The 25,927-nt window shown below is 43.6% G+C and overlaps 1 protein-coding gene across 8 annotated transcripts in view; it reads right to left on the bottom strand.

Annotated features, from left to right (window-relative positions):
- The window catches only part of ano5a (anoctamin 5a), a 201,600-nt gene that overhangs the window by 54,039 nt on the left and 121,634 nt on the right, over positions 1-25,927 (bottom strand). For all 8 annotated transcript variants that reach the window (XR_006313884.1, XM_043705403.1, XM_043705405.1 and 5 more), the window contains 3 exons: positions 11,491-11,559; positions 7,319-7,603; positions 6,750-6,863 (listed from right to left, as the gene is read on the bottom strand). Coding sequence is in view for 7 of the 8 variants with exons in the window: in XM_043705403.1 (XP_043561338.1) it covers positions 6,750-6,863; positions 7,319-7,603; positions 11,491-11,559 (468 nt within the window). In the remaining variant the exon portion in view is untranslated. The remainder of the gene's footprint in view (positions 1-6,749; positions 6,864-7,318; positions 7,604-11,490; positions 11,560-25,927) is intronic.

The following is a 25,927-nucleotide window of genomic DNA, read 5'->3' as shown; positions in this document are numbered from 1 at the left end:
TGACAGTAACATTTCTCACCACATTGTGCATGCAGCTGGTCTAAAAGGCAATGAGAGAGAGAGAGAAAGAGAGAGAGAGAGAGAGAGAGAGAGAAAGCGAGAGAGAGAGAAAGAGAGAGAGAGAGAGACCCTCCTTTTCTGATACATTCAAAGGCATACACTTCCAGGAAGAATTCATTAACATCTAAGGCAGCGCAGCACCAATTTGGAAAAATCATCATCTTTTCCTGATGTTGAACCTAATTTCTAAATAACAGATAAAATCAGAACCAATACTACTCAGAAGAACCTTGATATCTTACATGACTCATCTGTGAAGCAAGCAGAACATGTTTTTAGTTTGACATCACCATCCTGTTGGCGGCAACCACCACTTACATTGCCACTGCATAGTATTGCCATTAAACAGATAGCTTCACTTCATCGGTTGAAGAAATGTTCGAGATAACTTCCCCTTTCAGAATAATTTAAGGCGGACTGGGCTCTTTTCAGGTCAGGAATTAATTTCCTAAAGGCAAACATGTGAGCACACTGTCACAAATATGTGAGTTTATGTGGCACACTGCCAGCAAAATGATTTGATCAAGGTTATGGTGATCCCACAGGATAGTGAGGAAGTTCCCTATTTTGGCCTCCCAATGACGAGTGCAGATCATTGCAATCAGCACATTTATTCAGCTGTTCAAAAGAGGCAAAGTACTGATTGCACTGTCCCCAACTCTGAAAACTTGATGTCTATGATCATATGTGATTCTATTATTGGACAGCACTTGCTAAATAATCCAGAGTGTGTCAGGAATGATATCTAATGACCAATATAAGATTACCATTAGGGCTCACAGTGTGGTTCATTTCTAGTAGCTGGAAATTCTCTACGTATGCATGTAGAAACCTGACTTCTGAAGGCAAACCAAATGTATGCAGATATTTGTGCTGATTTATTCATGGGATGTGGGCTTCACTGGTGAGGCCAGCATTCTATGCACATCCATAAATTATACCTCCTTTTATTAAAAGCAAAGCATGGGGAACAGTAGTTCAATCACACAATAATTTCAGTGGCTGCTTAATTGCAGTATCTGACATCAGTGCCTCACCAGTTCATTCAGTGAATTTTCAGTTCAGTGTACAAGTCTGAAAGAGCCAGTAACACGATTTAGGAGTCAACTTTCTGAGTGAGCATAAATCCAGAGTAGGAATTAAGAATTCAATATTGACACAGATCGTTTGGTTAATTCAGAGTCACTGCTGGCTGCCATATTTAGCTCGCGCAGTGAACTGTACATAAGCACAGGCAGAACCTGTGATCAAAATGATATAAAGATTTAAATCAACCTGCCAATTTAAAAATGTCATTCCTGAGTCCTTGCTTTAATTTAAATCTCTTAACATAAATAAAATGCATCAAAAGCTGCCACTTCATTCATGTCCAATGGATTATATTGCTAAGAGTTCATTCTTCTGAAAAGTGTGCATCAGCACCGCACACGTTTATTGTATAATAATGGGAGCTTACTTTGCAACAATATCATCAGTCTGGTAACAAATTTGCTACATACGGCTTGTGTTGAAGTAGATCTGAAAACCTTCTATGGTACTCAAAATTATTTCTTTTTTCAAATTTAGAAATTAATATGACTAAGTACTTCTCTACTGAGAGCTGGTCACTTGTTCTGAATAAAGCAACTGGAAACAGAAATCAGATTTCTGAGATTTCAATTAATGAGCAGTAAGTATTTTTTTACAGCATGGTTGTGGGTATGCTCGCTGAGTTGGGAAGCTGATTTGCAGATGTTCCGTCCCCTGTCTCGGTGACATCTTCAGAGCTTTGGAGCCTCCTGTGAAGCGCTGCTGTACCGTGTCTTCTGGGATTTATTTGGTTCCATTTTTGGTGCTTCCAGTTACCGGTTCCGGTTGTTTCTTGTCGTGGCCGGTATATTGGGTCCAGATCTATGTGCTTGTTGGTAAAGTCGTGGTTCAGTGCCATGTTTCTAGAAATCCTCTGGCTGTCCTTTGTTTAGCTTGTCCCATGATTGTTGTATTGTCCCAGGCAAATTTGTGGTCCTTGTCATGTGTGTGTGTGCCTACTTGGGACAGCTGGTCGTGGCGTTTAGTGGCTAGTTGGTGTTCGTGGATACGGATTGCTAGTTGTCGGCCTGTTTGTCCGTGGCACTCAGCCACAGACTCCATCAAGAAGCAGATTGACTTGGACCCAATATACCGGCCACTACAACAAACAAACAGAACCAGCAACTGGAAGCAGCAGGAACGGAACCAAATAAATCCCAGAAGACACCGTACAGCAGCTCTCCACAGAAGGCTCCAAAGCACTGAAGGTGTCACCGAGACAGGGGACAGAACATCTGTAAATCCACAACAAACCCACAACTACAGCACCCGAGCTACAAATCTTTACGCAAACCTTGATTTTTACTGCAAAGCAAAGATGAAAATATACTTGTCTGAATATACCTGTGAGATTTTGAAAGTTAAGGCTTGTTTGATTGTACCTCTTAAACAGTGACTTTAACACCTAGAGGGACAACAGCAGCAGATGCTTGGGGACAACATCACTTGAAAGTTCCCTCTAAGCCCCACGCTGCCCTGATGTAAAACTATTTGCTGTTACTTTGTAAGTCCTGAAGAAGGGCTTATGCCCGAAACATCGATTCTCCTGTTCCCTGGATGCTGCCTGACCTGCTGCGCTTTTCCAGCAACACATTTCCAGCTCTGATCTCCAGCATTTGCAGACCTCACTTTCTCCTGTCATACACACATACAAGTTAGGAACTGTAGGCAATTTAGCTCTTCAAACCTGATTAAGGCTGATTTGATTCTGGTCTTACACCATTGACTCCCCCACTATCAACATCCTGAGGGCATTACCATGGACCAGCAACTGAACTGGACTAGCCAGATAAATACTATGGCTATAAGAGCAGGTCAGAGGCTAGGTATTCTGCAGTCAGTAACTCACCTTTTCACTCCCTAGTGCCTATCCACCATCTACAAGGCACAGGTCAGGAGTATGATGGAATATGCCCCACTCCAGAATTTGTGCAGCACTAGCAAGACTCAAGAAGCTTGATACCATTCAGGACAAAGCAACCCATTTGATTGGCATCACATCCATAAACATCCACTCCCTTCACCACTGACACTCAGTTGCAGCAGCATGTACCGCCTACAGGATGCACTGCAGAAATTCACCAAAGATCCTTAGACAGCACCTTCCAAACCCACAAACACTACCACCTAGAAAGACAAGGGCAGCAGAGAAATGGGAACACCACCACCCACAAGTTCTCTTCGAAGCCACTCACCATTCTGAATAGGAAATATATCAGTGTTCCTTCAGTGTCGCTGGGTCAAAACCTTGTAATTCTCTCCCGAACGGCAACTTAGAGGTACCTACGCAAAATGGACTACAATGGTTCAAAAAATGTTCATACATAACAGTGATGACTTCTTCAATTCAACTTTCTCAATCTGCTGGCCTGATTCAACTTAACTTCTGTCCAACAACCAAGTAAACTTTCAATGGATTCGAGTTACAACACATATAATAATGTGATGAAGGACAGAGATGAAGGGGTAGATAAACCAGAGGGGTGGTGTTCAAGTAGAGCAGTCAGATCCTCATGCACAGTTGAAAAGCTGTCTTGTTGTTGACGTGAAGGGTCTCAAAGCTCGAGGCAAACACAGCTGACTTCAAACGCAAACACCAAATATTAGTCAGAAGGTGGTGGCTGGCGAGAAATCAATGTTAATATTTTCACTGGCACAGGGAACAGGACTTGGCACAACCAAGTGAAATACAGCAAACTATAACCCACTTGTGGGCTAGCTGGGGTGGTGCTGAACCTGCTCCAGGGATGCAGGAACAACATTATATTTTGGTAAAGTCTGATAACTGATCAAAGCCACAGATCGGTGACGAATGGGGCTGCTTCAAAGGATGGTAAGATCAGAACACATTTGCCTGCCTGCCTCTCTGCCTTCAGGAAGAGCACGGGATAAAATCCCTGCTGTTTAAACAAAACCAATGTTTCCAGACTTCAGTGACATTTGACGTAGTGTGTTTGAACGTCAAGTTATAGAGATGCCTTTGACTGAAGTGACACAAGGAACCCTTTCAGAAACTGAACCTTTAATGTACATAACTGACACCAAAACTACATTTCCGCTCTAGGCTTTTCCCTTCAATTTAGTCACGGAGAGTGGGCCTCGCTGGCTGGGTTGGTGTTGTTTGCCTCTCCCTAGTTGGGTCTTGTGAAGGTGATGGTCAGCAGCGTTCTTGAGCCATTACTTTCCATTTGGTGTCGGTACAGCATAGTGCTTTTAGAGAGGCATTTCCAGGATTTGACCCAGTGACAGTGAAGGAATGGTGAGGTATTTCCAAGTTAGATGTCAAGAAAACTTGGAGGGGGTGGTGTTCCCATGTATCTGCTGTCTTTGCCCTTCTAGATGGGAGTGGGGTCATGGTTTCAGAAGATATTGTCCAAGGAGGTTTGTTGATTTGCTTTTGCATTTATAGCTGGTGCACATTGCTGCTACTGAACCTTGATGGTGGAGGGAGTATGTGTTTGCAGATGTGGTGCCAATCAAGTACGATGTTTCTCCTTGAACAGTGTCAAGCTTCTTGAGTGTCATTGGAGCTGCACTCATCCAGTAATATTCCATCACACTCCTGACTTGTGCCTTGTAGATGGTGGACAAGGCTTTGAGGAGTCAGAAGGTGAGCTAATTGTCATTAAATCCCCAGTGTCTGACCTGTTGTTGTAGCTAACATATTTATACATCTCATTCTGATCAATGGAAACCCTCAAGCTGTTGAACAGTGGGGGAAAGAAGGGAAACAGACCCTTCCGTCCAACCAGTCCTTGCTGAGCACTATCCCAAACTAAATTAGTCCCACCTGCCTGTTCCTGGCCCATATCCCTCCAAATCATGTACTGACTCAAACGTCTTTTAAACATTGTAACAGTACCCACATCCACCACTTCCTCTGGACGTTTGTTCCACACGTGAGCCACTGTGTTTAAGAAATTGCCCCTCATGTCTTTTTTAAATCTTCCTCCTCTCACCTTAAAAATGTGCCCCCTTGTATTGAAATCCCCCATCCTAGGGAAAAGACACCTTAACTATACCCCTCATGATTTTACAAACCTCGATAAGGTCACCCCTCAATCTTCCGCGCTCCAGTGAAAAAAGTCTCAGCCTTTCTTTAAAACACAAACCTTCCATTCCCGGCAACATCCTGGAAAGTCTCCTCTGAAACTTCTCCAGCTTAATGATATTCTTTCTGTAACAGAGTGACCAGAACTTGTGCTAAACACGAGAGGGCTGGGACTGTTTGGTATCTGACATTGAACTTTGTGCAATAAACACTTCCACTTTTGACCTTACAATAGAAGGAAGGAAGAATCAGCTGAAGATGGTTGGGCCTGGGACACTACCCTGAGGAAATCCTGCAGCGATGTCCTGGAGCTGAGATGACTGACCTCCCACAACCATGACCAACTGCTCATGTGCCAGGTATAACTCCAACCAAAGGAGAGTTTTCGCCTGAACCACATTGACTTCAGATTTACCAGGCCTCCTTGATTCCACATTTGGTCAATTGCTACCCTGATGTCAGGGGCAGTCACTCTCACTTCCCTCTTGAGTTCAGCTCTGTTTCTGTGTTTGGATGAAGGCAGCACTGAGGTCAGGAGCGGAGTGGCCCTGGCGGAACCCAAACTGGGTGTCATTGAGCAGGTTATTGCTGAGCACCTGCTGCTTGACAGCACTGTTGATGACACCTTCCATCACTTTACTGATGATCGAGAATACACTGATGGGACGTTAACAACCTGGGTTGGATTTGGCCTGATCCTTTTTGTGTACAGGACATAATCTGTGCAATTTTGCACATTGTTGGGTAGATGCCAATGTTGTTACTGTACGAGAAGATCTTGGCTAGGGTGTATTGTGGAGCACAACTCTGGAAAGTTGTCAGGGCCCATAGCCTTTGCAGTATCCAGTGCCTCCAGTTGTTTCTTGACATCGTGAGGAGTGAATCGAATTGGCTGAAGACTGGTATCTGTGATGCTGGGGACCACTGGAGGAGGCTGAGATAGATCATCCACATGGCACTTCTACTGAAGGTGGATGCAAATGCTTCAGCCTTGGCTTTTAACCTGATGTGCAAGACTCTTGTACCTATGAGGATAGAGGTATGTTTGTATATGCTGACCTACAAACCGTAGTATAATTGGAAGTGGGGAGGGGAGAAATAGAATACTAAAGTGAAAGAACATAAAGGAATTGTACAGAATGAATTCCCTTTCAACTTTCGCAAGGGACTGTTTCTCCTGCAATACCCAGGTCCACTCCTTATTCGTTCCCTAATACTCTCTCCTTCCCTATATGTACAACACTTATTGCTACGTTCGGTCTTAGCAAGACTGTGCTTAGGAGCAGAGTGTGGGAGGTGACTGACTGACTGACACTAGCTGGCAATATCCTCCAGAGATGTGTAATTTTGAGACTAAGGTAAGACTGCCAGAACATCAAAGTGTTCCTGCACGTGTCCAGTCCACCAGTGTCCTCAAGATTCAGCCATTAAAGAAGCACAGATGATACATTTTATTACAAACGTAATATGATGCATATTTTTTAAATCTCTGAAAAATCAACTGAGAGGTTTAAACACAACAATAGGATTTAGGCAGAAGCACGCTATCTTTACCAAACAGAATACATACGTCATGAAGTGGGAAAGCAGCCGTGTATGTGCCATTGTTGAGTAATCTCTTAATCCCAAATTTCCTCTTCCCATCTTCTGTCGCATACTTGCATCGAGAGAGAATGTAATACACCTGGAGTATGAATCGAAAGATAATGAATAAGTGTACAACACAGATGCCCTTTACAGCATGGGAGAGGATTTGGAAATTCATAATAATGCTTGCAGCTTTAGGAAAAAAACCACAAAGTTACACTTCAAAAATGCTGTTAAAGTCGAAACCCTATTCAAATCCAGTGCTCCATAGTGCAAAGAAAACAAACTGATTGATAATTATAAATTAGATTATTGCAGAATGCTGTTGAGAAAGCAAGGAGAAAATATTAATGAGATCAAGCAGCTGCTTTCAATAAATATGAGATTATACAGCTGACCTGACATCCTTTGTGTCTCTACAGTGGTTTACATTGGTGCAAATAGATCAGTGCAGCAAAGAGGGGTATACTGAAGTCAGAACAAAGTCATCTAAGTTAAGTAACACTCAAAATGCTGTATCAAAAGCAAATGGTTTAAACTGATTGTACTTACAATCCGGTTGCGAGTCGAGGGCGAGAAGAAAGTCTCTTGGTCATTAATGAGGAAAAGCTCCTGCCGCTGTTTACTGAAAGGTGCCGTGAAGTAATCTGGTTCAGGGTTTATTATTGCTGGATTCAGTCGAAATGGTTTCAACAACCAGTCAAATGGGTTCTCTCTCGCTTGGGGAATATCGTTTTCTTTAATAGGCACTTTAATGTGCATAACCTCTGCATAGGTGGCCAAAACATCCCAAGGAGCATGAATCTTCGTGAAGTACGTTTTCCCGTCTTCTGAATCCTGGAAATGTATAAATCATCTTGGTTTAAAGTGCAGCTCCATTTTATACACTCTGTGATGTCTTGGTGGTTTGTGGTCAGGATTGAGTGCTGCCACCAATTCTCCTTCCAAAGCCAGTCTAAGGGGCTGTTCAGTAATGGAGGATGGGTCACAAACAGCTCTCAGCTTGCCTTTTCATAACAATGTGGTTTCTTACATCTCAGGTTACAATAACTGGGACCTAACAGGCAGCTTTTTCACACAGAAGGTGATGTGTGTATGGAATGAGCTGCCACAGGAAGTGGTAGAGGCTAGTACAATTAGAACATTTAAAAGGCATTTGGATGGGTATATGAATAGGAAGAGTTTAGAGGGATATGGGCAAATGGGATTAGATTAATTTAGGATATCTGGTTAGCATGGATGTGTTGGACTGTTCTGTGCTTTACAACTCTATCACTCTATCTCTGAGGCATATTAACTATTACTAAGAAGAGGTGGACACCCATAGCATGGCATCTGAGACCATGCTAGAGTCTGATTGATTCTCTGTTCAGAGGCTGGGAGACACCAGACTAGAGGAGCTCAGCATTAACTCTTTCAGAACTAATATGTCATACACACCCTCTGCTCCCCATGTCTGACAGTGACATCAACCAGGAAGATGAGAGTGTCCCAAATTTAGCCAGCTTTATTGAACTCTGACCGAACAGGCTCGAGGGTGTGAACAATCAATTGACCTTCCTATGTTGTTCTGTCAATCTTTTCCCTAACGCAGGAAGCATAATTTAAAAACAAACTATTTTCTCATCAACTTTTTCAGAGATGTTATTACACACCTCTGAGACAGGTGGATCTTGAACCCTGGCCTTTTGGTTCAAGGGTAGAGATACTATCACTGAGGCATAATGAAATACTGAATGAGTTCTCCCAATCCTTACATCTGTAGTTTAGAACAAATGTTCCATTGGATCCACTAATCGAAGCCTGATTAAAGACAGCTATAAATTCTGCAGCGCAACACACAGTTTGCATGTGGTGCCGGAAAGCCAGGAGTATTTTGGTGACTGCCAAAAACACAGCATGAAATTGCTCAAACCTGTTATGGACATTACACCTAATTACACCCCAAAATGAGGGGCCCTACATATAACAGGTCTGCCCTAATGGGAACTGCTTTCTATCCCAGTCTTCCCTGCTGCCTGACGTGAATACACAACTTCCTGGTGGCCATCTCCCACTCAGTTCTTCACTGACCCTCATGGTCATGGTGTGCACTTTTGATCCCATTATTTGAGGAAGGATGTCCTGGAGGGAGGGCAGTGAAGGTTACCAGACTGATTCCTGAGATGGCAGGACTGACGTCTGAAGAGAGACTTCTTCAGAAGGGTCACTGGACTTGAAACATTAACTCCGCTTTCTCTCCACAGATGCTGCCAGATCAGCTGTATTTTTCCTGTGATTTCTGTTGTTGTTTCTGATTTCCAGTTCCTGCAGTTCTTTTGTTTTATCTTTTCATTTTACTTGTTTTATGAAGAGAGGTTGGATCGGTTAAGACAATATTACACTGGAGTTTATAAAAAGGAGCAAAGGTTTCATGGAAACGTATAAAATATGAATGGATCTACACAGGGTAATTGCAGGGAGGATGTTCCCAATGATCAGGGAGTTCAGAACCTTGGGGATAGTCTAATGATATAAGGCAGGCCTCTTAGGACTGAGGTAAGACGTTTCTTCATCCAGAGAGTGGTGAGCCTGTGGAATTCTCTGCCGCAGAGACCCAAAACATTGTAGTGTTTTCAAGAAGGAGATAGAATCATAGAATCCCGACAGTTTTGAATGTAGGTTAGCTCACTGAGCTGCAGGATTCATTTCCAGACATTTCGTTACCCTACTAGGTATCTTCAGTGGGCCTCAGGCGAAGCAATGCTGAAAATTCCTGCTTTCTATTTATATGTTTGGGCTTCTTTGGGTTGACCGCACCAACCTAAAGAAGCCAAAACATATAAATAGAAAGCAGGAATCTTCAGCATTGCTTTGCCTGAGGTCCACTGAAGATGTTACCTAGTATGGTAACGAAATGTCTGGAAATGAATCTTGCATCTCAGCGAGCAAACCTACATCCAAAACCTCAACCTGAGCTACAAATCTTCTCAAAATCTCTAATCCCTACAGTGTGGAAACAGGCCATTTGACCCAACAAGTCCACAGCGGCACTTCAAAGAGTAACTCACCCAGACCCACTCAAAACCTCAACCTGAGCTACAAATCTTCTCAAAACTCTCTAATCCCTACAGTGTGGAAACAGGCCATTTGACCCAACAAGTCCACAGCGGCACTTCAAAGAGTAACTCACCCAGACCCACTCCCCTACTCTACATTTGCCCTGACTAATGCACCTAACCTACATATCCCAGAACCCTACGGGCAATTTAGCACGGCCAACTCACCTAACCTGCACATTTTTGGGCTGAGGGAGGAAATCGGAGCACCCGGAGGAAACCCACGCAGACACGAGATAGACACAATTCTTTGGGCTAAAGGGATCAAAAGATCTGTGGAGAAAGTGGGAACAGGGTATTGAGTTGGATAATCAGCCATGATTATATTGAATGGCAGAGCAGGCGTGAGGGGCTGAATGGCCTCCTGCTGCTCCTATTTCCCATGTTTCTATTTCATGGCAGTGCTATCAGCAATACTATCTTTCATCGAGCTGCTTGTTCTTTTCCATCATCCTGGGGGGGGGGGGCGTGTCAGACAGAGGTGTTTGTTTCAAATATGGCTGGAGGACCATTTTCTTTTGTTATTGAAAACCAAAAATACTGAAGATTGCAGCTGGTCAGGCAGCATCCATGGAGAGAAAACAAGATAAAGTTTTGCATCTAGATGATTCTTTGTTACACCGAAACATTAGCTTGCTCTCTCTCTCTCCATGGATGCTGCTTGACCCACTGCGATGTCCAGCATTTTTTGTTTTCAGTTCAGATTCCATCATCTACAGTAGTTTGCTCCTTGTTTAATTCAATCATGGAAGTGGGTGTCACTGTCTCAACCAGCATTTATTGCCGGTCTCTAGCTGCCTTTGAGAAAATGGTGCTGAGTTGTCTTCTGGAACTGCTGAGGACCCACACTGTTTCTAGAGAGGGAGCCCCTATCTCACTGGTGTCTTAGGTCTGATCATCCACTCCCTGGGATTCCAACACAAGCTTCCAGAATCACATGCCCAATACTCCAACAGTGTCTCTACTAACACCACCTGGATTTCATGTTATTGAAGATTTGTTCCAAAATAATTCAGATTGCATATTTTCAGGACTCATTGATACATCAGAAACACATACAATTTAAAATTCTCATCTTTACTGAATACCCTCTGTGTTTAGCTATTGCAACTTATCCCAATTCCATGTTCCCTCCTTTGTTTTCAAGTGAGCAGCTGGGGACCTGTTCAATGATTCACAAACCACGAGCTGCCCCTGTTCTGTCTAAAGTACCGTGTAAGCTCCACTCTTGTGCTTAAGTGAAGAATCCACTGTATTGCCAATCAAGTCTAATCCAGTGGAACAGAGTTCTCAGCCAGCTTCCATTAGGGTTTGCTATAAATTGAGAACAATGACAAGTTACATTTATATAGCACCGCGAATTTAGAAAAATGCCCCATGGCACTTTGCAATTGTGGAATCTGACAAATAAAATGGCTCTAGTTAAGCTGAAGGAGATTGAAATGGATTTTAAACTATGTCTCAAAGAAAGGAGGCAGAAGTAAAGGGTATTCCTAAGGTTTATTAAATTTATTCATTCACACAATGCAGCATTTATCGGACATGCCTAATTTCTCTGAAGAATGACATCAGCCCTAGATCATCAGCCAATAATCAGATGATGGAATAAAAGTGACTTTCACTTACATCCTTATTTTCAGTTTCCAGTTCAAGGCCTGTCTTCATAAGATTCATCTCAAACTCTTTTCTTCTCTCCTGAAAAAGAGAAATTTAACATAAAGAACGTTTAACATAAAGAACATCAACCAATTATAATCCCCAGACACAGAACTAGACTTGTAACCACAATTGAAAAAGTTGCCCGTCCTACATAGGAATCTCACAATTCAATTACCACAGAATGTTACATTGTAAGTGATCTGTCAGTTGGTTACACTACCACTCACCTCCAGAAAAGGGGTCACTCTGCCCATCCAGATTAAAAATCTTACTGGTAGTGGCAATTAAATATAGATTTGGCTGTCAGTGATTCAAGAAGTGATTGCTGCCATTTTAACTTTCCCAAGCAACACAGAGGATCTCCAACCAGAAGGACAGATGTATGTTTGAAATATCTGAAATTTCACCTAAAATATCTACTGCTGCGTCTCTACGATTCATCTCTAGCCTCATATACCAGTTCACTTCAGCAAGCTCAGCTTTCATGCCCAAATACTTGCCCTTATTTATGTTTAAACAACTAGTCTTAGACCCACACTACTCCCTTTTAAACTGAATGTAAGTTTCAATCATATTGGAGATGCTGCTACTAATGGATGCTTTAATGCTGAGATCATTAATTAATGCTGTCACGTTACACATTATCAAGTCTAATATAATCCACTCTCTGGTGAGTTACAGAATGTTTTGGTCTAGGAAATTATCTCAAAAGCATTCGATGAACACAATCAGCTACAATCAGTTCTGATGAATTCAGGAACGTTAATTCCGCTTTCTTTCCACAGATGCTGCCAGACCTGCTGAGCTTTTTCAGACAGCTTCATTTTTGTGTCTGTGGACTCCTGATCTAGCTAGTGCTAATATCCACGGTAGCTCAGTGGTTAGCACTGCTGCCTCACAGCACCAGGGATCCAGGTTCGATTCCAACTTCGGGTGACTGTCTGTGTGGAGTTTGCACATTCTCCCTGTGTCTGCATGGGTTTCCTCTCACAGTCCAAAGATGTGCAGACTGGGTGATTTGCCTTGGAAAATGCAGGGTTACATGGGGTGGGTCTGGGTGGGATGCTCTTTGGAGGGTTGGTGTGGATTTGATGGGCCAAATAGCTTGCTTCCACACCCTAAGGATTTTAGGGTGGTACGGTGGCTAAGTGGTTAGCACTGCTGCGACAGAGCGCCAGGGACCTAGATTCCCTGTCTGTGTGGAGTTTGCACATTCTCCCCGTGTCTGTGTCAGTTTCCTCTAGGTCCTCCGGTTTCCTCCCGCAATCCAAAGGTGTGCAGGTCAGGTGAATTGGCCAGGCTAAATTGCCTATAGTGTTTGGTGCATTAGTCAGAGGGAAATGGGTCTGGGTGGGTTACTCTTTGGGGGGTTAGTGTGAATTTGTTGGGCCAAATGGCCTGTTTCCACACTGTAGGGAATCTAATTACGACCGATGGATTTTTTCAAATTATAAGCAGATTAAAGACATTTGTTGCCATCCCATCATAACAAGTGCACAATATTTTTTCTTGTATACTTGGTCCCACATTGCACTAAACTGTTAAGAGGCTTGTAGATCAACTCCATTCATGATTTCTTTCCCTCACTTTCTCTCATCTCCATCCAGAACAATTCTACATTCTGATCTTCTGACTTAAAGTCATCTCTAACTAGTGCACAAATACCATTCTAGATTGACAGTGCCACTCTTCCATGTTTAAACAGCTTCCTATTTTTCTTGAAGGTCATACACCCTTCAATATTCAGACCCTGATCTTTGTCATCCTGAAACAATGCAAGATCTGTTGAATGCTATCGATGAAATTATCAGTGGCAAGAGGTCAAGCACACTTGAAGAGTTGGTTCTACGGTAATTCTACGGTATAAAACAGAGGGCAAAGAAGCAAACGCCAGTGCTATGAACAGTAATAGTTTGGGTTGCATGGGTTGGAAAGGAGAATGGAACCTGCCACATTGGATTTCAGAGATGGAGACAGAGAAACTGCAAGTCAATTAGTCAAGGGGAGATTAGATAGAGATATTCAACATTCTAAAGGGTAGTGATATGAATAAATAAACAGTAACTGTCTCCACTGGTAGGTATGTAATGACCAGAAACCACAGAGTTAAATATAATTCACCTAAGAACTGAATGAAAGATGCTTGAAGTTTTTTTTTTAAACAAAGCATGTTATTGCAAAGTGAAATGTGTTGCTTGAAAAGGAGACTGAAGTAGATGATAACTTTTGAAAGAAAAGTTGAGAAACACTTGAAAAATAAAAGATTTTCCCAGGAAAGCAGAAAGACAGGAGAGTGGAGAAAGGCAGAAGAGAGGGATAAACCTTTCGTTTTGTTTACGGGAGCCAGCAGATAATTGACACATGTCGAGTCAGGCAATAGGCCTTCTCCTGTGCTCGAAGATTCAGTGAATAATTACCATTTTTTGGAGATGTGACAGACTGTTGCCCCGATCAGAGATCTTTAAAACTCACTTTTAACTTCCCTTTTACAAATCAAACAATTAAAATTAAGTTCATTCGCTGACATCCATTATATATGAACACAGAAGGTTGGTATACTGGGACAACAACCAACTGAGAAGCTAAGTGATATGTTGGCTCTTAATGCAAGGTATGGAAGGGGAATCCTGGTCCAGTTTTATACACAGTTTTAGCGTAACTATCGGCACTGAAACTGGGCCCAGTTTCAATCTCATTAAGAATCTCGAACTATAAGTTCAGGATAGTGGGTTGATGGGGTGTGAATCTTTAGAATTCTCTACACTATCACGATGTGGATGCTCAGTTGTTTGTACATTTAAAGGCTGAGAAAGATTGATTCTACAGAGAAAAAAAAATCTAAGTAGTGACAATGAGGTCAGAGATCCACGTACTGTCTTAGAACAATGCTGAAGACTGTATGTTCTGGTCCTGTATTTTCTCATTCAAATTGGAATCAAGGAAATGGTTAGTTATTATAAGGAACAGGAAAATGGTTGAAATATCTATATTTAGAGTGGGAGTTAGGTTGAATCACACAACCAGTTGATACAAAAACTGAACTAGCCTGCATTAAACACCTCTCAGAGCTTTTCAAATGTCCGTGTTCATTCATATAAAATGAGAGTTAGACAGAACATTTTGATCCTTCTCTCTGAACAACAACATCATGCCTTCTCTACCAGCAGGGGGCACTGGTTTCCATCAGAATAACCTTCCTCACAGCAGGATCTCTTTCAGTGACTGGGCAAAATAAATCATAAGACATCAAAGCAGAAGTAGACCATTCAGCCTATTGAGTCCGCTCTGCCATTCAACGAGATCACGGCTGATTAAATAATCCTCAACTCCATTTTCCACAGCACTGGATTCCCTAACTGATTAGAGATCTGTCGATCTCAGCCATGAATGTTCTTAATGACCCAGCCTCAATAATCCTCTGTGGTAGAGAATTCTACTGATACACTACTCTCAGGGACAAACATTCCTCCTTATCTCAGTCTTAAAAGAGTGATCCTGAAATAACTCCACAGAACCCGTATCCCATCACTAAGCCATCTATTATTTACATCTGGAGAATCCCTCAAAGCCATCTCTCAGAGTGACCAGGACGTCTGACACTCCTTTTCACACCTGTCAGTCAGGGCTCCTTGATGGGGATTATTAATCTGGTCCAGTCAGGGGACTCGTATTCTATGAGGACTATTTGGCTGACCTCATTACAACCATTACAACCCCTTATTCTGAAATTACGCCCTCTGACCCTTGGCTCTCCCACAACTGGAAGCAGCCTCTCCACATCGACCCTGTGAAATCCCCTAAGAATTGAATATGTTTCGATAAAGTTGCCTTTCATTCTTCCAAACTCCAATGACTATTTATACACAGGAGCTTTGTCTTTGTCTTTGAGGTCACCGAGTCCCTGAACCTGCTCTTTAGTGGAGCCTAAGGAAGTTCCTAAGAAGTACTTCGGACTCATTTTTAAAGGAACCTCTCACTCAACTGGAGAAATGGCAACTTTTCATTCTCAAGTCATGCTCGGGGGACTTTGGGAAGATGACTGATTGGAGGCGAGGATTGAATTAACCTCATGGGTAAACTGGACCACTGGTCTGCAAACATGAGAGACTAGTGAGCCTTGGTTTTGTTAATTCCTTAACCAGTAATTAATTTAACCTTAACTCAATACCAAACAGTGACATGGCTCTCCAGAGAGTTCATTCAGTAAGTAAATGAACTGTTCGGTATCCAGGCTCCTACTCTGTACCAGGTGGTGGTGGTGTGTTACAGTTCAGTCAGGAAGTCCATGCTGCTGAGACAACATGTACATGTACACAGCAAGGTCTGGAGCTATGGTCAGTTGAAGTAGAGATTTCAATATTCTTTTCAGTGTATGGCTGACCAGGAATCTCTCCCATTGCTGCTGCCCACCAGATTTTTAATCTGTAAGAGAATCAAGGGTTATGGGGAAAAAGGCAGGAAAGTGGAGTTGAGGGTTATCAGATCACCTACAATCTGCTTCAATGACAGAACAGACTATGTGGGCTGAATGGCCTACTACTGCTCCTACATTTTATGCTTGTCTTATTGTCATTGGCATGTGTTGGAAGGACTTGTAGGTTAATGTTCAGCCTGATGTATTACGACATCTTCCTTGTCCATCAAGTTCCAGGATGAGACTTGTAAGCTAGCACTTCCTTTTAACATATTTCTTTTTTTAAAACTGTGTGATTGTTTCATTTTTCCTGGGTGAAGTTATACAGCTTGCTTACAAACATAGAAGGGCTATTCGGCCCTTCGAACCTGCACCACTATTCAATAAGGTCATGGCTGAACACACAACCTCAGGGTTCTATTCCCGCCCTCTCCCCACACTCCTTCACACCTTTAGCTGTAAGGTGCACATCCAGCTCCCTCTTGAAGGTATCTAACAAACTGGCCCCAATAGCTTCCTGTGGGAGAGAAAGGCCATGTGTCAGTGTAGTCACATGGAACATTTGAAGAGAAATCACACTTTGACTGAAGACTTATGAAGGACTGCATTGTGGAAGCAAGGCAGGATGGGAAATTTGGTCAAGACACAGATTTGCTGAATCTGTGTGTACTGCAAAGTGATCTAAATTGTATAAGAAAGGAGCTCAAATGCAAGACGAAGATACTTTCTGCTCTATACACGTTCAGGCCTAATCCATTTCAGCCTATGCCAGGCTCTGAAACTTCATATCAATGAAGAGATCAAATCTAAACAACAGTTTGTATCATCATGGGACATGTACAGATGGAGCCTTAAAAAAAACAGCGATCACATTCAAAGAAGGAAGCAGGTGCATAAATTACCTACTCCAGATTCAGATAGATATTGAACCTAACAATCCTTTTGAGGCTTTAATTGGAAGGTGCACACTCTAACTGCTTCTAAGTGTTCCCAGAGTCAGAGATGTACAGCACGGAAACAGATCCTTTGGTCCAACCCATCCATGCCAACCAGATATCCAACCTAATCTAGTCCCATTTGCCAGCACTTGGCCAATATCCGCCTAAACCCTTGCTTTCATATACCCATCCAAATGCCTTTTAAATGTTGCAATTGTACCAGCCTCCACCACTTCCACTGGCAGCACATTCCATACACGTACCACCCTCTGTGTGAAAAGGTTGCCCCTGAGGTCCCTTTTATATCTTTCCGCTCTCACCCCAAACCTGTGTCCTCTAGTTCTGGACCCTCCAGATTTACCCTATCCATGCCCCTTATGATTTCAGAAATCTCTGTAAGGTCACTCCTCAGCCTCCAACACTCCAGGGAAAACAGCCCCAGTGAGATAATGAGAATCCAGAGAAAGTATATTCCTGTCAGGGTGAAAGGAAAGGCTGGTAGGTATAGGGAGTGCTGGATGACTAAAGAAATTGAGGGTTTGGTTAAGAAAAAGGAGGAAGCAAATGTATAGACAGGATAGATCGAATGAATCCTTAGAAGAGTATAAAGAAAGTAGGAGTATACTTAAGAAGGAAATCAGGAGGGCAAAAAGGGTACATGAAATAGCTTTGGCAAATAGAATTAAGGAGAATCCAAAGGGTATTTACAAATACATTAAGGACAAAAGGGTAACTAGGGAGAGAATAGGGCCCCTCAAAGATCAGCAAGGCGGCCTTTGTGTGGAGCCACAGAAAATGGGTGAGATACTAAATGAGTATTTTGCATCAGTATTTACTGTGGAAAAGGATATGGAAGATATAGACTGTAGGGAAGTAGATGGTGACACCTTGCAAAATGTCCATATTACAGAGGAGGAAGTGCTGGATGTCTTGAAACGCACAAAGGTGGATAAATACCGAGGACCTGATCAGGTGTTCCCTAGAACTCTGTGGGAAACTAGAGAAGTGATTGCTGGGCCTCTTGCTGAGATATTTGTATCATCGATAGTCACAGATGAGGTGTCGGAAGACTGGAGGTTGGCTAACATGTCCCACTCTTTAAGAAAGGTGGTAAGGACAAGTCAGGGAACTACAGACCAGTGAGCCTGACGTTGGTTGTGGGCAAGTTGTTGGAGGGAATCCTGAGGGACAGGATATACATGTATTTGGAAAGGCAAGAACTGATTAGAGATAGTCAACATGGCTTTGTGCGTGGGAAATCATGTCTCACAAACTTGATTGAGTTTTTTGAAAGAACAAAGAGGATTGATGAGGGCAGAGCAGTAGATGTGATCTATATGGACTTCAGTAAGGCGTTCGACAAGGTTCCCCATGGGAGACTGATTAGCAAGGTTAGATCTCACGGAATACAGGGAGAACTAGCCATTTAGATACAGAACTGGCTCAAAGGTAGGAGACACAGGGTGGTGGTGGAGGGTTGTTTTTCAGACTGGACGCCTGTGACCAGTGGAGTGCCACAAGGATCGGTGCTGGGTCCTGTACTTTTTGTCATACATGTAAATGATTTGGATGCGAGCATAAGAGGTACAGTTAGTAAGTTTGCAGGTGACACCAAAATTGGAGGTGTAGTGGACAGCAAAGAGGGTTACCTCAGAGTACAACAGGATCTTGATCAGATGGGCCAATGGGCTGAGAAGTGGCAGATGGAGTTTAATTCAGATAAATGCGAGGTGCTGCATTTTGGGAAAGCAAATCTTAGCAGGACTTATACACTTAATGGTAAGGTCCAAAGATTTACAAGGATGTTGCCAGGGTTGGAGGATTTGAGCTACAGGGAGAGGCTGAACAGGCTGGGGCTGCTTTCCCTGGAGCATCGGAGGCTGAGGGGTGACCTTGTAGAGGTTTACAAAATTATGAGGGGCATGGATAGGGTAAATAGACAAAGTCTTTTCCCTGTGATCGGGGAGTCCAGAACTAGAGGGCATAGGTTTAGGATGAGAGGGGGAAAATATAAAAGGGACCTAAGGGGCAATGTTTTCATGCAGAGGGTGGTACGTGTACGGAATGAGCTGCCAGAGGATGTGGTGGAGGCTGGTACAATTGCAACTTTTAAGAAGCATTTGGATGGGTACATGAATAGGAAGGGTTTGGAGGGATATGGGCTGGGTGCTGGCAGGTGGGACTAGATTGGGTGCGGATATCTGGTTGGCGTGGACGGGTTGGACCGAAGGGTTTGTTTCCATGCTGTACATCTCTCTGACTCTATTCAGCGTCTTAGCGAGTTTTGAGAAGATTGGTGCTCAGGTTGAGGATTTGGATTTGCTCGTTGAGCTGAAAGGTTCATTACCAGACGTTTCATTACCTTACTGGGTAACATCTTCAGAGGGCCTCATGCAAAGCAATGCTGAAAATTCCTGCTTTCTATTTATATGTTTGGGTTTCAGCCTCTCCCTCTAGCTCAAACCTTCCAACCCCAGAAATATCCTTGTAATTTTTTGCTGAACCCGTTCACGTTTTGCAGCATTGCTTTGACAGGAGAGAGCGCAGAATTGCATGCAATATTTCTCGAGTTGCTGACCAATGTCTTAGTTGAATGCTGGGATTGAGCTGTCAATCCACAGTGAGGAAGGCCACTGCCTATGTCAGCCCCTGCCTCATGGCACTCCCTCAATGCTCTTAGCTGAGTGTTCTGGGAGCCCAGAGCAAGAAATATCAAAGACAACAAGGAGAATGGAAAGAAAGTGCGAATATGGCATTGAGATACAGGGTCAACCACGATCATATCGAGTGGTGGAGCAGCCTCAAAAGGACTGAATGGCAGACTTGTTCTCCTACCTTCCGTGTTGCTATGGTTTGGTGTTCTATTCTGTAAACTCAGGAAACAGGCAGGTGGCCATCCTGGTCTCTGCTGACTGGGTGTGTCCTGTAGCAGCTCTCCCCTTACCTATATCCAACGGTTTCCTGACTCTGGGAGGTTTCTGCAAACTCTTTCATTTCCATTGTACTACATAATAGTGTTGGTTCTCCATCAGTACATCTCTGACTAATACAAATTGTTCCATTTTTTCTTCAAATCTGTTGGACTTGACAACTGATATCACATCCTGATATACATAACTGTCTCACTGTCATACCCATTGGTATTACATTGTACTGGCCTTCATTATGAAGGGACCAGGGAGATGCATCAATACACACAAATGTTAAAAATAAAGGAGCAGATGTAGGCCATTCAGCCCATCGAACCTCTACATCCATAAGATAGTTGTGCTATCCCGTGATCCTTTGTTGCACTGTCTCGATAACAAAAATATCCTGCCCGGGATATGGAGGCTGAAATCGCAACAGTACTACACGTGCAGTCTCACCCAGCTCCTACACAATTGAAGCACGACTTCACTATTCCTGTACTCCAATTCTCATGTGGTAAAGACTGCATTCTCTAGAGTTTCTGAGAATGACAGGTGATCCAACTGGAAGCGATAAATTGCTTAAACAGGTAGGTAGGGTAGTTCCAGGATTCCCCTGGTTGGGAAATCTAAAACCATTGTTTACATTGGGTTGGAGATGAGAAGAAATGATTTTACTCAGCAGGGACCTGAAGCTTTGAAATTCCCTATTACAGCAAGCTGAGGAAGCTCAGCCTTCGAGTATGCTCCAGGTAGATTAGATTAGATTAGATTCTCTACAGTATGGAGACAGGCCCTTTGGCCCAACAAGTCCACATCGACCCTCCACTGAGCAACCCACCCGGACCAATTCCCCCACCTTCTATTTACCCCGGACTAATGCACCTAATACTATGGGCAATTTAGCATGGCCAATTCACCCATCCTGCTCCTTTTTGGATTGTGGGAGGAAACTGGAGGACCCAGAGAAAACCCACGCAGACATGGGGAGAATTTGCAAACGCCATTCAAACAGTCATCCAAGGCGGGAATCGAACCCGGGTCCCTGGCACTGTGAGGCAACAGTGCTAACCACTGAATGACCGTGCCACCCTGTAGAGACAATAAAACATAGGAGCAGAATTAGGCCATTGAGCCCATTGAGTCTGCTCCACACTTCAATCATGGCTGATCAATTTCTCAGCCCCATTCTCCTGCCTTCTTACCATAACCCTTGATCATCTTACTAATCAAGAAGATTGATAGATTTCTCACTAACACTGGTGTTCAGGGTGATGAGTATGGGGTGGGTAAAACACATTAAATTGCTTGATCAGCAATGATCATACTGAATGATGTGGCAGGGGCCTGATGGTTTGAATGACATACTCCTGTAGACCCTTCAGGAACTTTTACATTACAATCAGCTCACCCTTCACTTTTCTAAACTCCAGTGGAAACAAACTAGGTCTGTTCAACCGTTCCTCATAAGACAATCCATTCACTCCAGGTATCAATCCTGTGAACCTCCTCTGAAGCAATGCCCCACTTACAAACTTACTTAAATAATGTGACCAAAAGTGTACACCATGTTTAAGATGAGGTTTCACCTTTGCCCTTTACATAACAGCCTTACTTGTATGTTTTGTTTCTTTCACAATAGAGCAGCGCATTAACCTTGTTGCCATGATGTCATTGGCTAGGTATTATATGGCAGGGACTGTAGAGGAAGGAGGTATAAAGGACAAATTCACTGAGACACCAGGCAGCAGTGGGTTAGAATGACCTGATCAATTATTCTGAAGTTATGTGAGGAACATTATTGCCAGATTAAACACCAAGGTGACATCTTTGTTTGCAGGGCCATATAACCAGTTTCGTCCGTGGACTATTACTCAGTGGTGTTAATAAATCTGAACAACCTTTGGGTGTGACAGTTTTTAAAAAATTCACTCATGCAAAGTGGGCATTGCTGGCTGGGCAGTATTTTATGCCCTCCCTTAAATGCCCTGAGAAGGTGGTGGTGAGCTGCAGTAGTTGACTTGTTGCTACATCATTGGCACACAGGTTGGAGGTAGGAACGTTTGGAAATGGTACTGCAGACTTGATCAAGGCGCCTCTGGCTCAGAGGTAATGGTAGACTCCACCATGCCACAAGATCTCCTGCTTCCGTGGGATGTTCAGAAAGGCTGCTGTAACTACCCTCAGCGTCTGGAGTTAAGGAAGGGCAAAGCAGCCAGTGAGTGACAATCCAGCACCCATGTTTAATGTGGTTAGTATGGGACAGGATCCAATTTGATCATGATGCGGGTGTGAAAAGCCTGCCATTGATCGCATGTGAATGCTGCTTTTCAGGTTGTGTCTCAGCAAGAGTTCCATCCTTCAGAAAGGCAGAGGGAGACAAATAAATCTGGCAAAAGGAGAGAAACTCATGACTAACAATTTACTGGAACCAGCGTAGCCGGCAATGTACTAAGGCAGTGTAAGTAAGTTCAAAACACAGGCCGGGCACAGAGTCTATCAGCAAGAACATCCTGGAAGCTCTTGCTTTTAAAATACTTCCCTGCAGAAGGATTGCACCAAGCAGAAGGACTTACTTTGAGCAGGATTTGTCCGGCTACCTGGTGAGCTGGAGGTGGGTGGGCTGGCAAAACGGTGTGTGTGTGTGTGTGTGGAGGGGGGTGGGGGTTGGTGAGAACAGAGGGAAAGGTAGTTACATTGGAACAGTCCCATGGCACAAACCCATGAGGGAGTTTTCCCAAGAAACGGCTCACAGCCCCCAATTGGAATGATATTCTATTCCAACTGGCATTGTGCCAGTGATAGAGGGAACCATGTGAGTTGGAGGCACCAGGTCCTACCGAGGGCTGGACAGACATCAAAGGGCTGCCTTGCAGGAGGACCCTCTACCCCAACTGTTGGGAACTGGAGTCCCCTTTAGAACTGAATTCTTGTCATGTTTTGAGATTAATATTTTCTGTGTAACATGTAACCTCACTTAATTGTGTTACAGTAGAAAGTAGCTTTTGATAAACACAGTGTTTGGGAAAATAGGAGTTTTTGGTTCTTTGAAGGACCTTAAAATGGAGGAGGCAATGGTTGTCCATCATGAGTAACTAGCCATGCTCATTAGCTAAAAGGCTTCGGTTGGGCCTTTGATTCAGCATAGACTGCCAGTTCCCAAAATAAGGGTTAGTAATAGAGATGGTTAGTGAGAGTTGGTGAGTGAGTTAGAGAGAAGCTAATGGGCCAGGGGAATGAGCCATTTCCTTCTTGGGAGAAGTCAGGAGTTTTCATGCATCAGCCCAAGGGAAGAACAAGGATTGTTACCACTAAAGACTACAAAACATCAGGCTCATACATGGCGCCACTCCAACACTGTAGGGTTGCACTGCCCTGCTGCTCCATTCTGTGGAATGGCTTCAGGATCGGTAAAGGTGGGACAGTTACCCACGATGTCAGGGTGAACCTTGCCCCCTTGTCCATCTCCATTTGAGTTTTCAGTCACCTGTAAGCCTGTATGACATAGCAGTTCGATATCAGTGCGACTTGCCCCTGTAGTGAGTCCACTCCTAGCAGGTGAATCACTTACTACAGAAACGCTGTGTAAATAAAATTCATTTCAGTGATAAAAAACGCAGCAAGTATTAACTCCAATGTGCTAATGTTTTACACTGTGTCAGCCAAAGTTTGTGAGGGCGGTGGGGGCAAGAATAAACTTGAAACGCACAAGTAAACATACAGAGTCCACTCGCACAGCAAATAGGGTCTGTTCAACAACATCCCAATTCACAGGACCGGTGAGAACTTGGAGGCAAATCCTTTAACAGAAGGAAGTATTCTAAAAAAGACAAGTATTTTCTAAAACTGAAGCCAATTTGCTTGAGAGAACAGTAACGGTACTGTGTCACAGCCACCAAGTGAGTGGGCGTGTTTTCACATGCTGCTTCCCAGTTTTAGTCCAGCAGACAGACCGTGTTTTTCCCCAGGGAGTGACAAGTCAATTCAAAACCACAAAGTCAGTCAGAACACTCACACTTTCCAACTACTCCAGCCGAAACATCCTGCCTGCTGACATGGTGAGCACGAAAGCAAATTAATACACATAATGGAAGAGTCCATGACAATTTAATTTTTGATTAATAGACAATAGGTGCAGGAGTAGGCCATTCTGCCCTTCGAGCCTGCACCACCATTCAATATGATCATGGCTGATCATCCTTAATCAGTATCCTGTTCCTGCCTTATCTCCATAACCCTTGTTTCCACTATCCTTGAGAGCTCTATCCAACTCTTTCTTAAATGAATCCAGAGACTGAGCCTCCACTGCCCTCTGGGGCAGAGCATTCCACACAGCCACCACTCTCTGGGTGAAGAAGTTTCTCCTCATCTCTGTCCTAAATGGTCTACCCCATATTTTTAAACTGTGTCCTTTGGTTCAGCACTCACCCATCAGCGGAAACATGTTTCCTGCCTCCAGAGTGTCCAATCCTTTAATAATCTTACATGTCTCAATCAGATCCCCTCTCAGTCTTCTAAACACAAGGGTATACAAGCCCAGTCGACCCAGTCTTTCAGCATAAGGTAGTCCTACCATTCCAGGAATTGACCTCGTGAACCTATGCTGCACTCCCTCAATAGCCAGAATGTCTTTCCTCAAATTTGGAGACCAGAACTGCACACAGTACTCCAGGTGTGGTCTCACCAGGGCCATGTACAGCTGCAGAAGCACCTCTTTGCTTCTATACTCAATCCCTCTTGTTATGAAGGCCAGCATGCTATTAGCCTTCTTCACTACCTGCTGTACCTGCATGCTTGCCTTCATTGACTGGTGTACAAGAACACCCAGATCTCTCTGTACTGCCCCTTTACATAAATCGATTCCATTGAGGTAGTAATCTGCCTTCCTGTTCTGGCCACCAAAGTGGATAACCATACATTTACCCACATTAAACTGCATCTGCCATGCATCTGCCCACTCACCTAACCTGTCTAGGTCACCCTGTAATCTCCTAACATCCTCATCACATTTCACCCTGCCACCCAGCTGATGAAATTTGCGAATGTTATTGCTAATACCATCTTGTATATCCTGAAGATAGATTGTAAAAAGCTGCGGTCCCAGTACTGATCCGTGCGGTACCCCACTGGTCAGTGCCCGGCATTCCGAAATGGAGGGGGGGAGGAGTGTGGAAGGATGAGAGAATGCAGGCTGCGCCCCTATGAAGCAGGGGGAGGTCTGACCTATCCTGTTACTACTATCCAGATGTGTCGTAATTTCATCCTTTATAATAGACTCCAGCATTTTTCCCACCACTGAGGTCAGACTAACTGGTCTATAATTTTCTGCTTTCTCTCTCCCACCTTTCTTAAAAAGTGGTACAATATCAGCCACCCTCCAATCTGCAGGATCCCGAATCTATCGAACTCTGGAAAATTATCACCAACGCATCCACGATTTCTCGAGCCACCTCCTTCAGTACCCTGGGATGTAGACCATCAGGCCCCGGGACTTATCAACCTTCAGACCTAACAGTCCCAACAACACCAATTCCTGGCAAATATAAATTCCCTTAAGTTCAGGTTCTTCAGCCACTGTTACCTCAGGGAGATTGCTTGTGTCTTCCCCAGTGAACACAGATCTGAAGTACCAATTCAATTCTTCTGCCATTTCTTTGTTCCCTGTAATATATTCCCCTGTTTCTGTCTTCAAGGGCCCAATTTTAGTCCTAACCATTTTTTTGCCTTTCACATACCGAAAAAAGCTTTTACTATCCTCCTTTATAAGAGAAAAGGGTATACAAGCCCTTGTATACAAGGGTATACAATCGAATACACTTTAAGAGAAAAGTGTATTCGATTGACACAACCAGTTTACTGCCAAGCTGGCATGTGTGGGGTGCAGATGGTATTTGTGGCCCCCAGCAAGTGAATGAGCAGATGAGGGTGAGGGGCACATTTAAATGGAATGGGAGTCTAGCCTGCACCTTCTCACCCTGCCCTGAACCGTTCCTCTATCACACAAGAGCTGGTAAGGCATCAGCCAGCCCACCAGTTAGTGGTCTAGAGTTGCCAAACTCCATGGGCCACGCATCAGGAGACGTCGGCAGACAGGAGGTGACAGAAAACTAACAACTTGATTTGAATGGTTTCTAGGCTGGGGG

The sequence above is a fragment of the Chiloscyllium plagiosum genome, chromosome 16 (genome assembly GCF_004010195.1).
Source record: "Chiloscyllium plagiosum isolate BGI_BamShark_2017 chromosome 16, ASM401019v2, whole genome shotgun sequence".
In the NCBI taxonomy this organism is placed as follows: Eukaryota; Metazoa; Chordata; class Chondrichthyes; order Orectolobiformes; family Hemiscylliidae; genus Chiloscyllium; species Chiloscyllium plagiosum.
Note: the sequence above shows the minus strand (reverse complement) of the source record. Positions and strands in the feature narration are given on the sequence as shown.